Here is a 13806-nt window from a genome sequence, read left to right on the forward strand (position 1 = left end):
AAATAGTTCATTACATTACAAATATCCTAGGCTTGTCATGAGGAAAAAAAGATGAAAACGAGGAAAAAAGGAACAAAAAAAATATATAAAATGGAAAAATGTAAAATACTTGAATGAGATCTTGTATAATATCATTTAATATTCATAATATCTGCTTTGTAGGCTGATGTGATTCGCTATTAGTGTTATTTGTAATTTGTAGTAATTATGCTTTCCTTTAATAAAGAAAAAAAACACAAAACGTACAAAAAAACCTCAAACACAATGACTGTTGAGTGTTTCATTTCTGTTCCGAATGTGAAGTTTTATAACAAAATGTCATGAGTGTTTTTATTTGTTGCCAGAAATGAAAAAACAACGTATTCCACTTTTAAAAATGTTTTAATATTAACAAGTCCAGTTTAAACTTTCTTAACATTACATCATCAATCACACTTTCTTGTTCTTTAAATAATCAAAACACATTCATTTTTTTTCCTTATACAAGCTTTACACATCATGTCTTCTATAACACAAAAGCCACATTCACATTCAGGTGTGTGTGTTTAAGTGCCACAAGGAATGGTAGCAAAGTGCAAATGTGTCTTCTGTCCGAGCAGCAAGTGAACGCAGCAGCAGAAAACTGAAAATACAAAAAATCTGCTCATGAGAATTACATGCAAAATAAAACAAACAGTATTTTAAAGATTCATTAAGAACATGTGTTTTAAAATAACAGAATCTGTTCCTGCTGAAATGATATTAACATCGACGCTCAGTCATTATTTGGAGGAAACGTCGGAGGCAGTGAACGCAGCATGAAACACAAACGTGGTTTTTCCCAGATGGAGGAACGAGACTGAGGTGAAATTATCTCGTTCTCTCTCATCAAACTGTTCAACCTTGTACATGTGGTGAATATCGTCAATTTACAAACATCTATTGACGCCCAGTGAGAAAAACAAAGAGGACAGTTGGTTAATAACTGGAGTTTAATATATTGTGCATTTTCTTTCTTAAATTAAATCATTTGGAGCTTCTGGAAACTTCCTCTGGATGTTACCCTGAACTTCTGTCGTCTGAATGAACCAATCAGAAGCTACGGCGTCATCCCACCTGCATGTCAGGTGAAGAAGAGTCTGAACTCTCAGCTTCACCTTCACAGTCCGACATCGATTACTGTAAAATCATCAACAGCTAATAATTGTCTTTAAAAAGTTTGATTGGGACTTTTTAACGTCACCAAGTTAACGACAACGGTGATTTTCCCAAACGTTGCCGGGGGCACTTGTGCCAGAGGTCAGAGGTTGGGGGGGGGGTGGGGGTTCAGAGGTCATCACTGGCCCTTCTTGGGTGAGTCGGGGATGGTCTCGTTGAGCGGGGTGAGGCCGGTAAGCAGGACGTGGCGCTCGTACTGTTTGGTTTGTCTGAACTTGGTGTCGGTGCCGTGGAGCCGGTCCAGAACCCCGAAGACCCCGAAGCACTGGGTGAACCTGGAGACGGAGAAATAAAGATTCACTGTTCAGGTGGTTTAATGATCTTCAGTTAGTGTCACAAATTCAAATTCGAGAGTTTATACAGATAGATAGATAGATAGATAGATGAAGACAGATAGACATAAAGATTGATGGATTGATAGATTGATAGACAGACAGATAGATTGGTCGATAGATAGACAGATAAAATAATACATAAAATCAAAAAGTCAAAAAAATAAAATCAAAGTCAATCCATCAAATCGACCAATCACAGCCTTCCTGTCCGGTCCAGGCAGGTGGACTCACTTGAGGTGGTGGAAGTCGTGGAACTCGGGGGAGGGCAGGAAGGGCAGGTGGTATCCACAGTGGGAGATGGTGGTGCTGACCAGGGCCACGCAGTACCACAGGGCGGTGGTGGACACATGTGAACCCAGGACCACAGGTCCCGTCACCACGGGCAACATGTTGGAGAGCTATGGGAGAAGAATATAAATCCTTCAGTCTGGGTGTCTCTGTCCAGAGTCCAGACTGTGGTTATACACTGCCCGTCCCAAAAAAAAAAGTCACCTCTTGGATTTAACTAAGCTAACAGGTCAGAGCCTCCCATTGGATAATTACTGCATGGATGGTTATGTTTCAGCTGGCAACAACTTATTTAACCCTAACTGATGCAGTCTCATTTCGAAGACACATCTGTTTTAGGAGGGTCAAATTATTGGCATCAAGCAAATAAAACATCTAAGGAGATTACTGAGACTAAAACTGGGTTAAGAACTGTCCTGGAAGGAGAAGGGGGAACCATCATCTTCAAGGATGAAATGTGGTCCAATGTGACCACAGAGTCCAGACCTCAACCCCAATGAGATTGAAATTAATGCAACTCTCAACGGAAATAAATGTTGTGACATTGCAGAAGCTTATCGAAATGATGCAACAGTGAATGGAGGGGCAGTGTAATAAACACTAACAGGGTGCATGCACAGGTCTTGAACATCTCGGCTTATCAACTTGAGCAACAGTTGTGTGTAAGAAGGTGAACTACTGAATGTGTCAAGCTGTGTTCATTTATCAATCGCTGGGACTCAATTAAGCAACTTAATATCATAAATAAATACATTGATTGAGATTTGTGTTACAGTATCCGTGTCATGTCATGTAAGCTACATATGCAATAAGCTGCAGGCCCATGACGATGTGTTATTAACGCATACATCAATCATAGTTGCATAGAAACTCATGAAACCCCAGTCCTGCCTCCAGAAATGGGTCGTTGCCTTATATAACAATGTATGGCTCCAACAGCCTGAAATTCAAGACCTGGACCTGACCCTGAAGTCAAACACAAAAGTATATTGCAAATTTTGTGCACATTGACATAGACATAGACAGAAAAGGTACAACAAAAAAGTATGTATCCGAGCTCAAAACTGCATGATGAAGTTATCGTGATTAGTTTTGAAAAAGTCTGGATTTTGTTATTTGGGAATAGGCCTAGCACCCTGAATAAATGAATCGTGTTAACGCTTCACAGTGAACTCACCACGTGCTCCAGAGGATGGGCGTAGATGCAGACGAGTCCGATGGGGGCGGTCCACTCGTGGTGCTGCTTGTGGTAATGTTTGTAGAGGCTGGGATGGTGGAAGAGTCTGAGAGAGATAAAAAAAAAAAAAGGAGGATCAACTTTCACTGCTAATTACTCTTAGGAACAAGATCTTAAAAAACCACAACAACAGTGCACTAAAAAAACACAAAAAACATATCCTGTGTAAACTGAATATGTTTGTTGAGTTGTTGAGTTGTCAGGTCTTGTTTGTTTTTTTCCTAATAACCATTTCCTTGGTTTATAACACATTGATTTCTGCTCAGCTGGCTGTGGTGACACCATGTTTCCAGGACCTTAGTGTGGGGAAGGTCAGTCTCCTGTAACAGCCCATCTAAGGCCATAACATCTGCTTATTTAATCAATTTAAAATTACACTTTAAATGCAAATTCATTTGTAAAGAGAGAAAAGAGTAATGGTAAAAGTACACTTGTGTGCAGCCTGTGCTTATGGGCAGTGCTCTTTCCTCACCACTAGGGGGCAGTGATTAAAGTGAACGGCCCTATTTTTCTTTTCTTTTTACCTGTGTGAGTAGTAAAACATGATTTCCTCTATGATGGAGAAGGCGGCCAGCTCGATCAGGGCCGAGTGGAAGGTGGGCAGCTCAGGGCCACAGGGGTTCCCCCACCTAGACATCAGGTGGTAACAGACCACCACCATGGGCCCCGAGATGAAGACCCAGTTGAAGAGGACGGTCTTCACGGCCTGACGGAGCTTGTCTGGGTCCACCTGGAGGATGGAGGATGGAGGAAGAGGTCGGTGAGAGGCACAGCCTTAAAAAATCTGCATTGATATCCAATAATAATATCTTTTTATGATAAATATATCTTTATATTTGCCATTTGGTGACTTTCAACCTCTAGGTTTTTGATTTGAGTCTTTGTTTTATCTCTGATCTTATTTTGAAATTTTAAGTAATTTTTAATTTAATTAACTTTAATTAAAGTTTTTTAACTAATTTATGTCTTAATATACTGTAAAAATGTGCTAAATAAATAAAGACTTTTAAAGTTACTGTTGCAGTTTCTAAATGATCTTCTTCTTCACTTATAAAAATAAAATGCTAAACATATGGGATATTATAAGTTGATATGTATATTTTATATATATATATATAAATACATATATACGGTATATAAAAACCATGATGAGTAGCAAGGGGTGGGAATTAAAAAAATACTTTTTCCTACTCCTTTGTCTTGTGCATGATGATTTGATGATACTTTTATATATACAGTATATATATTTTTTCATTTTAGACACGTTCGTTTGACAATCAAATTGATTAATTCATTCACTTAAATTCAAACACATGCATGAAAACTTCTTGTATCACTTCAAAACAAAACAAACACAAACATAACTTTTACTTTTTATCATTAAACTTTGCTCTCTGGTTAAAAACACACTGAGGGTTTGTGTGTGTGAGCACGTGAGCGGTGTGTGTAAGTGACCTATTTTGAAAAAAGACCTTGATCTTGTTTTCCAAAATGAACTCAAAATGCTGTTCAAGTTTGTTGCCATTTTAAAATCTTCCTGTATGATTTGTATAAATGATCAATGAAGGCAGTGAGGGACTTCCTGTTTGGTCGGCTTTAAACCAAAATGTCTGAGATAAACTTTTTAAAACCGCGTCCATCTGATGAGCTGATGAGTGGTCAAGGTCTCAGATATGTGAGTCCAGCCCTCAGGTAGATGCCCGGTGTTGTGTAAGTCTGGTCTTTGTTTATGACGACGGTTGGTTTACTGCCGGTCAGTGATCTGCGGTATCTGCACTGCACTCGGACTAATGGACCGCAGACTGACAGGCTCAGGAAACACGGGATGACTCAGCAGATTGTCACAGATTAGCTCATCACACCAGATTACAGAAGGACGGTGGCCATCGAGACGTTTTTATGTCGCCTCCATAAAGCAGATAAACTCTGGCTGCACAGCTGGAAGATAACAAGCTCCGGGGGAAAATTATTACTAAACCTGAACCACCCCCCATTGGTGGGTATGAACTTCCTGTGCACTGCCGTCTTGGTTCTAATCACTCAACAATAATCAATAATCAATAATCTGATTTTTTTTTTTTTCATTTTCACAGTAACCTCCAGCTCTGGTTATCTTTTTTTTTTTTAATCTGTGCAGCGTCCGACAACATCTGCTGATCAAACACACACAGAGAGACGGGACTTTGGTCAGACGGATGTGAACATATCAGATCTGCAGAAATAAAGGCCAAGTGCGTGTATGTGTGTGTGTGTGTGTGTGTGTGCTGTTCATGCACATACACACAAACAGGAAAATATCAGGGTTTAGTTTATGAGCATAACTTCTCTTTGACTAATTGCTGTGTATCACACATCTATGACATGAATCACATAAGGTGCTAAAAACATGTGTAAGTGAGAATAGCTCTTAAAATAATCATATAGATAAATATTTTCTTAATGAAACTAACATCGGCAGAGTCAGGTTCGGATATTATCATGCTCTTTTATTTTAATATGTTTTTATTTTCCCATGATGCCCTGATGTGACCTTCCCTGTATTTTCCAACCCGTGAGTCTTTTTAAGGATCAAATACAGTGTCATGCAAAAGTTTGGGCACCCCTTGGTCCAAATGTCTGTTAATGTGACCAGTTCATCAAGTGGAAGATGAAATGATCTCCAAAAGACATAAAGTTAAACATGAAACACTCTTTTTCAATATTTGAATCAGTATCAGTGTATTATTTTAGTTTTCTACAGTTTCAGAGTGAAAAAGGGAAACAAAGCAGCCGTCTTTTGCATGCCACTGACTGTATATTTTCATTTCTCCATCCATTCATTCATCCTCAGTTCCTTGTCATACTCAGGAGTCGAGGAGACTCAGATCAGATGGATTTATGATGAGAGACAGAGAGGAGGAAAACTGTGAGATAGAAAAACTAAACCTAAACCAGATAGGATCAATAAAATGACAGTCAGTGTGTGTGAGTTGGTGTGGAGCTTTACCGGGTTGTTCTTCTCCATCTGGATACGGTAGCGGGTGATGAAGGCGGGTTTACTGGTGGTGTCCACCAATAGCAGCAGAGCGTTCGCCCCCCAGAAGGTCACGGTGGGGAAGGACATCGTCACTGTGGAGAACAACGAGAGAGAGAGACGACATGATGATGTTAGAATGACATCCAAAACTCCTGAAGAAGAAGTAATATAAGAAAAATATTAACTTTTTACTGTTTTCAGATCAGATCAGTTCAGTTTATTCAACATGAGAATAAGAAGCTTAACATGTCAGTCTGGACCTGCAGCGTAGAGGATAATAACATTATAAAAAAAGAAGTAGAAAGTCGTCTAGCTCACTGGGTTGAGCAGGGGCTTAATTCCCCTGCTGGCCCCTTGCTGCATGTCCTTCCCCCTCTCTCTGTCTCCTCATTTCCTGTTTCTCTCAACTGTCCTGTCGATTAAAGGCAAAAATCCCCCTCAAATACTACTACTTATAATAATAATAATAATAATAATAATAATAACAATAACCTAAAAGAATAAAGAGAATGAAAGAAAATCTCCTTATGCAGGAGATCGCTGGTTTGACTCCCAAGAAGGACTGTTCACCCAGTTTCTCCCCCCGTTTCCTCTCATAACTCTACTGTCTATAGGCACAAAATAAACTGTTCATTGTGAAAATGTTTTTTGAGTCAAGACTGTTTTCTTCTTCTGTGACATGGATCTGGATGTGAATGTTTTTTGATTGTCAATATGATTGTCTTACTGTTATCTTATTGATCTATGGTTTTTTTTATTGTCTTTATATCTGTTTTTATTTTCTACACTGCAGAAGATGCAGCTCAGTGTCCTTGTTGGTATCTATTCTATGTTATTCTATTCTATTTTTATTGCACAGTGTGAGACTTGCTCCGTCCTTCATCGCTGTCACATAATTCACTATCACATCGACAACACGTGTGTTATCTGGAGATACACATCATGTTCTACATAGATAATGACGTTCAACTGAAGACTGAGGACACCCAGTGTCCAAAATCAGTTGGACTGGACAGAGTGTGACACAACAACAAGACGACCGCTGCATCGTAAAAGTGAAGACGTTTAGAGACTCAATGTTACAGAAACACAAAGTTTCCTCTTTCATTTTAAAAACTAAACCCTGTTTGTGTGTTTCAGTGGCGATGAAGTCACATGTGTGTGTGTGATCTATATTTGTGTATTTGTACGCTTCACGCTGCTGATTCCAAAATGGAAAGTTACAGCACAGAGATCCATGAAACCACCGACGTCACAGGAAAACACAAAGTATGTGGTGATATGAAGCCCGAGCCGTCAGTCATGGAAGGAAACAGATCTCTGATCAGGGCCTGACAAAGATCTCCTCTGTGTTGAATCAACCATGTTGATGTGCTCATGTGTTACTCTGAAGATCGAGTTTCGCCACAAGAGACAAAACTAAACAAAAAAAAAAAACCTATTGTTTCTTACCGAAGTAGAACAAACCAGCATCGTGACCTTCGAAGGCCTGGTGCACTTTGGTCCACTGGTTCTGCCAGAAATCCCCCGAAGCGCCCCAGAACTTCTGGAGATGCCTGAGAAAATGCAAAAAGAAGAAGTGTTTTCTCACATTAGTGCACTTTTTTCAACAGCATTCTGTTGAACTGTGTGTGTGCATGTGTGAGTTTAAGTGTGTATGTGGTTAAGATGACATATGATTGTTTACTTGTACTCTCCGATTGATTTCTAATTTATTTTCTATGACTGTTTTTACTGTAACTATGTATACCTGTTGTGAAGCACATTGAGTCTGCCTTGTGCATGAAATGCGCTTTATAAATAAAGTTGAATTGAATTGAATTGAATTGCACCAACATCCAAACATCCTCTAAGAAACCGCAGCAGGTGATTCAACACGCAGCTGCATGCAAACAAGGAAAACACTGAACACACTCTGCAACAGGTTTCTGTTCCCTTCCTGCTGGCCCTGTCACATCAGGTCTAGTTCAGTCATGTTTTAGTCCTGTAGCGTCATGTCACGCACTGTTTCATTACTGTGATGTAATGTAACTTCATATCCTGCCCTCTTCTCTTATTCTATTGTGTATTAAAGTGCCGGTGGCGGTGTCTGTGCCACGCCTCGGCCTCAGGTTCATTTCAGGTCAAACAGCCGGGTTTGGTTTGGTTTGGTTTGTTGTTGTGTGGTGAAGCTGCTCAGTGTGAGCAGATCCTACTGTACCATGTCAGAGAGTTTCCAAACGCAGCCAAGAACAAGATTCCAGATCCGATGACAAATGCAGCTTTCTTCACAGAGTCCCACAGTCCTCCGGGGCTGTCCTGAACACACACACACACACACAGAGAGAGGATGGTTGTGTATGAGGCCCTGCTGTGTGTAACCCCCGTTGACACTGTGCAACCTCATGATCAGTGTTTCCCACAGGAAACTTCTCACAGTGTACAAATGTCTCTGAAACAATACGGAGGCTCCGTCGCTGTCTTTTCACCTACATAAAGAACAGCAGGGTGTTGTTCATTGTGTGTGTGTGTGTGTGTGTGTGAGGTCTTTAGAAGCATGGGACGGAGCCACGACAGAGAACATGAACAAGACATCTGAAAATGTCTCATTTGCATCCAGTAAAGACCGAGAAGTCTGAGCAACACAAACTGGATCAGTGGGAATTTAGTCCGACCCCCCCGACCCGACCCCCCAGCCCCGAGCTCTGCCATGACAACAGTGGGAACAATGATACACAAATGTCACACTGGTCTCACTACTGTACATATTCTGGACAAAAATACACAAAATGTGTGAGTTTAAATTGTCTGTCACAGTTTATATAATATTTCCATGTGTCACGTTCGCTAGCCTCTCGTTGCTCTCTTTCCCTTCACGGCTCCGTTAAGTTGCTCAGGGAGAAAAATGCCACTCGTCAGGTTGAGCCGCCCCGAAAGACAAGAACAAGACGAAGATCAACAACACCAACAATGAAAACAGCGCTGCTCTCACACAGTCAGGTGGAGGCTTTGTTGGCTCGGCAAGTCGGATCAGATCAGATCGAATATACAGAGAGTAAAGCTGATCTGATTTAAAACTCATTCACTTTAATGTAAATGTCACTTTATACTATAAAAGCTCAATCTAAGCTTCATACAGCTGCTTTGTTTTTTTGTTTTTTTTACACTGTTACACATAGAAAGTACAATAACCCACACGAGGCTCCTGAACACATGTGACAGGTGTTTGGTGCCTGGGGGGAGGGAGTTTCAACTTAAATTCTGATTGATGCACTGTTGACTGTACAGTGTGTTTTCAGTGAGACACATGTTACAGAGAGCAGCGGTCCCATAAAATTAAACCTGGCAGCCGTGGAAAAAGATGAGGAGAGAAGTAGATGAGAGATCCTGCAGAGCTGCTGTGACTCATCCTGATGTGTCTGTTTCTGAGCATTTATCTCCTCTACTGACTTTTATAATAACAGAGGGGTTTGGTTGTAAAGGTGTGTGTTTGTGTGTTTGTGTGTTCTTACCCGTCTGCTGCTGCTGCTGTTTGCTCCACTCGTGCCTGTAAACACAACAATAATAAACTTGTCTATTGTTAGGAATAACAAACAGAATTGCATTTTAGTGACAGTAATTGAAAAATCCCTCTACAAATGTTATTAAGTTGGAGGATTTTTTTTTTTGGGGGGGGGGGGGGGGGGGGGGGTGGGGGGGGGATGGGACAGATGCTCTGTCCTAAAATGACTGATGGGAGAAAGAAGATTAGAGATTAAACGCTGTGCTGTTCCTTTTAAAAAGGAAGGTGGCCTAATCTCAGCTGCTCAAGGGAATCTATTTTTATTCCATGTTGAAAATGTATTAAATCATTTTCAATAATGTGTGTTTTTCTTATCAAAAATATCTTCTTGTTTCACGCATAATTTCATATCTGAATTCATAATAAGACTACTTCAGATTTCGTCTCATAAGATGAACACTATTATTTCACCTTTAAATTGTGAATTGTTAAATGAAGCATGTTAGTCTTTTCTGTTTCTGTCGTCACCTCTCTGGCTGTACAATAATCATGTGAGTGCAGCGTAGCCTGGTGCAAAATTTACAGATGGACGATTAAACATAATCCTGTTATAATCCAGCCTTACACTGCACTTTTTCACTGTGGTGCACCTTTTATTTTCAGCCAGATTCTTGGGGATAATAAAAACCTGCCCACAACCCAATCACACACACTCTCCCTCTCTCTTTTTTTCTTTCTTTGTTTTTCCAATAAGAAAATACAAATATTGTATTGGTGCTGGAGAGCATTTATCTAATTATTATTTACATAAAACTATTATTTAAACTTAATCTGACAAAAATTATATTGATTTTACTACATACACCACCATGCCTCCATTACTGTATGACTGGAACAAATACTGAAGTAGGCCTATTATTCATTTGGCTGCTGATCGAGCTGAGTGAGCAAAAAATAAATTCAAGTTCAAAGATGAGATTTAATGGCAGGGAGCAGCCGTGCAGGTAGATTTGATCACTGATCCAATAAAGTAAGATAAACATTTATACAGGTGCACTGTACTGTACAGTATGTACCTGTCATCATCATAATCAGCAGCAGCAGGCTGCCAGATACTGATTCACTAAGATACATCAGAAAGAATAAGAGTAACATTTGATCTTTCAATATTAAATTTTTCATCACTGAGATTAAAAAAGGTGAATATAATCAAAATAATTCTGAGTGTTCATTTTATGAGTTTTCTATTGACACACACAGGATTATTAACCCTTTAAACAGGTTATTATACAGGTTAATATACTACAGGCTATGCTTCAGTGAAGGAAAACACAACGTCAGGTAGAGAAACAATGAAGCAACAGCACTTTGTCTCGAGCAGAGAGCTTGGTCTCTGTCAGGACTCAGCAGCTGCAGCTCTAAACGCAGCGAACAGCGACTCCATCGATGAGTTGACCGGTGAAATAAGTCACAGACACGAACTTACCGCTGACTCTCGTCTCCGTCTCCGTCACCGTCATGTTTGCTCCTCTTTCTCTCTCCCTCTCTCTCTCTCTGTGTCCGCGTGTGCGTGTTAAAACTCTTCTTCACTTCTGCTGGATGTTTTCACACTCAACGCGAAAGCTTTTATTTACAACAGGGAGCGACTTGTGATTGGCTGATCCCCGGTCAGCTGACTGACTGACTGACTGACTGCAGGACTGGACTCAGGAACAGAGGACTGGACTCTGTTGCGTGTGTGTGTGTGTGTGTGTGTGTGTGTGTGTGTGTGTGTGTGTGTGTGTGTGTGTGTGTGTGTGTGTGTGTGTGTGTGTGTGTGTGTTTTCTTTCCTCCAGTGCACATGGATCCAGGTTAAGGTTGAAACTCAGCGGGTATGGTGGTCTCTCTCTCTCTCTCTCTCTCTCTCTCTGTGGAGGGACAAATCCACGTGAGCAGCCTAAAGAGTAGCCTAATAGAGCAATGCACTGTTAATTGAGCTGGGTTAATGAAGTGCATTACACTTTCACACTTCAGCCCAAAATGATTCTGTCAAATACAAGAAATTTCTTACAGATTAGTATTTCAACTATTTCAAATCAAATTTGACATTAGTAGGACATGGAGGAAAATCTGGAGCCATGGCCAATTAAGTTTTAATTATTCATACTCCAGTGATACCTATACAGGATGTTCAAACAAACCATTCTCTTTAAGGGTCTAAACTTTAGTGTTTACAATTATTTTCAATGCTTCTGGTAGGTTTTTTTTTAAATAATAAAGTTGACTTGCTTGTGACATTTCAGTCATTTTCATGTCTTCGTCAGACGTTCCTCCATGTCCTGTCAAATCTGAGTTGAAATATAATCTGTAACTGAACAAAATAAGAAATTCCTTGTAATTGACAGGGCAATGAACAATTTTGGCTTTAGGTGTAGGCTACCTGCACAATTCTTTATATAGGACTTGTGTACATACTTGTTTCCTATAGTTTCTTCTTTATTTTTATTTTTATATTTGGTTGCTTTTCTATTTTCTCTGTACTTTTACTCACCTTTATTTACTTTTACCACTTACAAAGTCAAATTCACTGCTGGTGTAGAAACTACTTTGTTATAAAAGCTCCTCTGGTTCTTTATTTTCATGCAGGGAAAGACTCCACCACATGAATGTGACAGTTTGCATGTGCGTGATGCTTTGTTATAGATAGGAAGTATTTATATTTGTCAGAGCAGCTCTGCAGAGATTGCAAATGTATGAATAAAGATTTCAGTATAAAAACCTGTGGGACGAACAACAGGCTACAGGTTATTGGTCATTGTCTGAACAACAGTGGAGCTGCCATGCAAAAATACCAAACCTGTGAATCAGGTTTTATACAAACAATCACCTTATTGTTAGTGGAATAAATTAATCTTTGATTCTTTTTTTTTAACCATTGTATTTGTTTACCACAGGACCGGTCCAGTTGGTTCCCCGCCCCACCCTCCGCCACCGCCCTCGCCAGGTATCAGCTGGGATTGGCTCCGGTGTTTTGCAGCCAATGGATGGAAGGAAGGATGGATTTGTTTACAACAAGAAGAACATGCCCAGACTTCTCCTCTGAAGCTGCACTAATCAATATTTGGCTACGGATCAGATGATGGTGGTGATGTCATGAAAGATGCTGCTTGTACTGACGAACCCACAGAGAATGAATCAGCTGATTCTGCAGCTCCTTCTCAGAGAGTTTCAGTGTCTTTCAGCTCCGTGTTCTTCAGATGTGTGACTTTAAACCCCTGAAACCTTTTTTTTTAACTTGTTCTGAAATTATTATTTTTTATTATATCATTCACTTCTACTACTGTAACTATCCACCCTAGTGGATGGACGTCCAGTAGTGGCTCTGTGTTTAGTCTCCAACAGCTCATCAGTTAAATATGCTTCTCTTAAACTGTTAAATGGGGCAGGTGAAGTTTCTTCTTCATCGTGTTCGAATGATTTCTTTCACATAGATATGAATTCATATGATTCATTATTAATAAATAGAAACACTGAGGATAACAGGGGGAATTAGAAGGGGAAGTTTTGGTTGAGGCTGAAAAGTCAGAGTGTATTTTATATCCAAGAGCAGAAGCAACAGATTTTATTTCCCTCTGTGTTTAGCTTCATCACGCATCATCTGAACACGTGTAGTTTCTGTCTTCAGAGCAGCTCATCATCATCTATGAGTGACACATCAACACAACTGTATGCACAATAGCACACACACACACTGACCTCTCACTCCGCTGCTGCTGTGACACGTGGCTCCACTATCACCCATTATTACCACACAGAAGGAGATGGAGGGGGTCACCAACCCCAAACTATTATGTAAAATCATTGTTATGACTTTGAACCAAGGTGTGTGTAGGTGGAAGGTCAGACCTGGAGACCCTCTCTCCCTGAGACATACTGTAACAGAAAACTGAAGAACAAGAATGTCTTACATCACTCAGAGCAGGGACAGTAAGTCCTGAAGGCGTCACCCGTCCTGCATGGTTGAGTCGTTACTCATTGTACCGGTTCTGTCACTAAGATGGTGTCAAAAATCGTTTTCATCTCTAAATGTTTCAAAGACTAAGGATGTGTGCATTGATTTTCTCTCCTGATAACACAGTGATCGCAAGTCAGGATGTAGAAATTGTGGAGTCCTACAAGTACCTGGGTACTTTAACCCATTGAGTGCCAGCCCTTTTATAAAATGGTCAGTGCCTGGTGCCAGCGTTTCGGGGCATTTTGAGTAATATTTCA

The 13806-nt window shown here is 40.2% G+C and overlaps 1 protein-coding gene across 1 annotated transcript; it reads right to left on the reverse strand.

The window, feature by feature from the left end:
* Positions 1-362: 362 nt before the first annotated feature.
* faxdc2 (fatty acid hydroxylase domain containing 2) lies at positions 363-11165 on the reverse strand. The gene is made up of 9 exons (XM_085797140.1): positions 11041-11165; positions 9565-9599; positions 8274-8371; positions 7526-7629; positions 6044-6165; positions 3582-3787; positions 2998-3103; positions 1764-1930; positions 363-1472 (listed from the first exon to the last, which is right to left on the reverse strand). The coding sequence occupies exons 1-9, from the start codon at positions 11072-11074 to the stop codon at positions 1316-1318; spliced, it is 1029 nt and encodes a 342-aa protein (XP_085653266.1). The 5' UTR covers positions 11075-11165; the 3' UTR covers positions 363-1315.
* Positions 11166-13806: the final 2641 nt, after the last annotated feature.

This window comes from Trachurus japonicus, chromosome 14, assembly GCF_045865225.1.
Source record: "Trachurus japonicus isolate A0001 chromosome 14, Traja_1.0".
Taxonomy (NCBI): domain Eukaryota; kingdom Metazoa; phylum Chordata; class Actinopteri; order Carangiformes; family Carangidae; genus Trachurus; species Trachurus japonicus.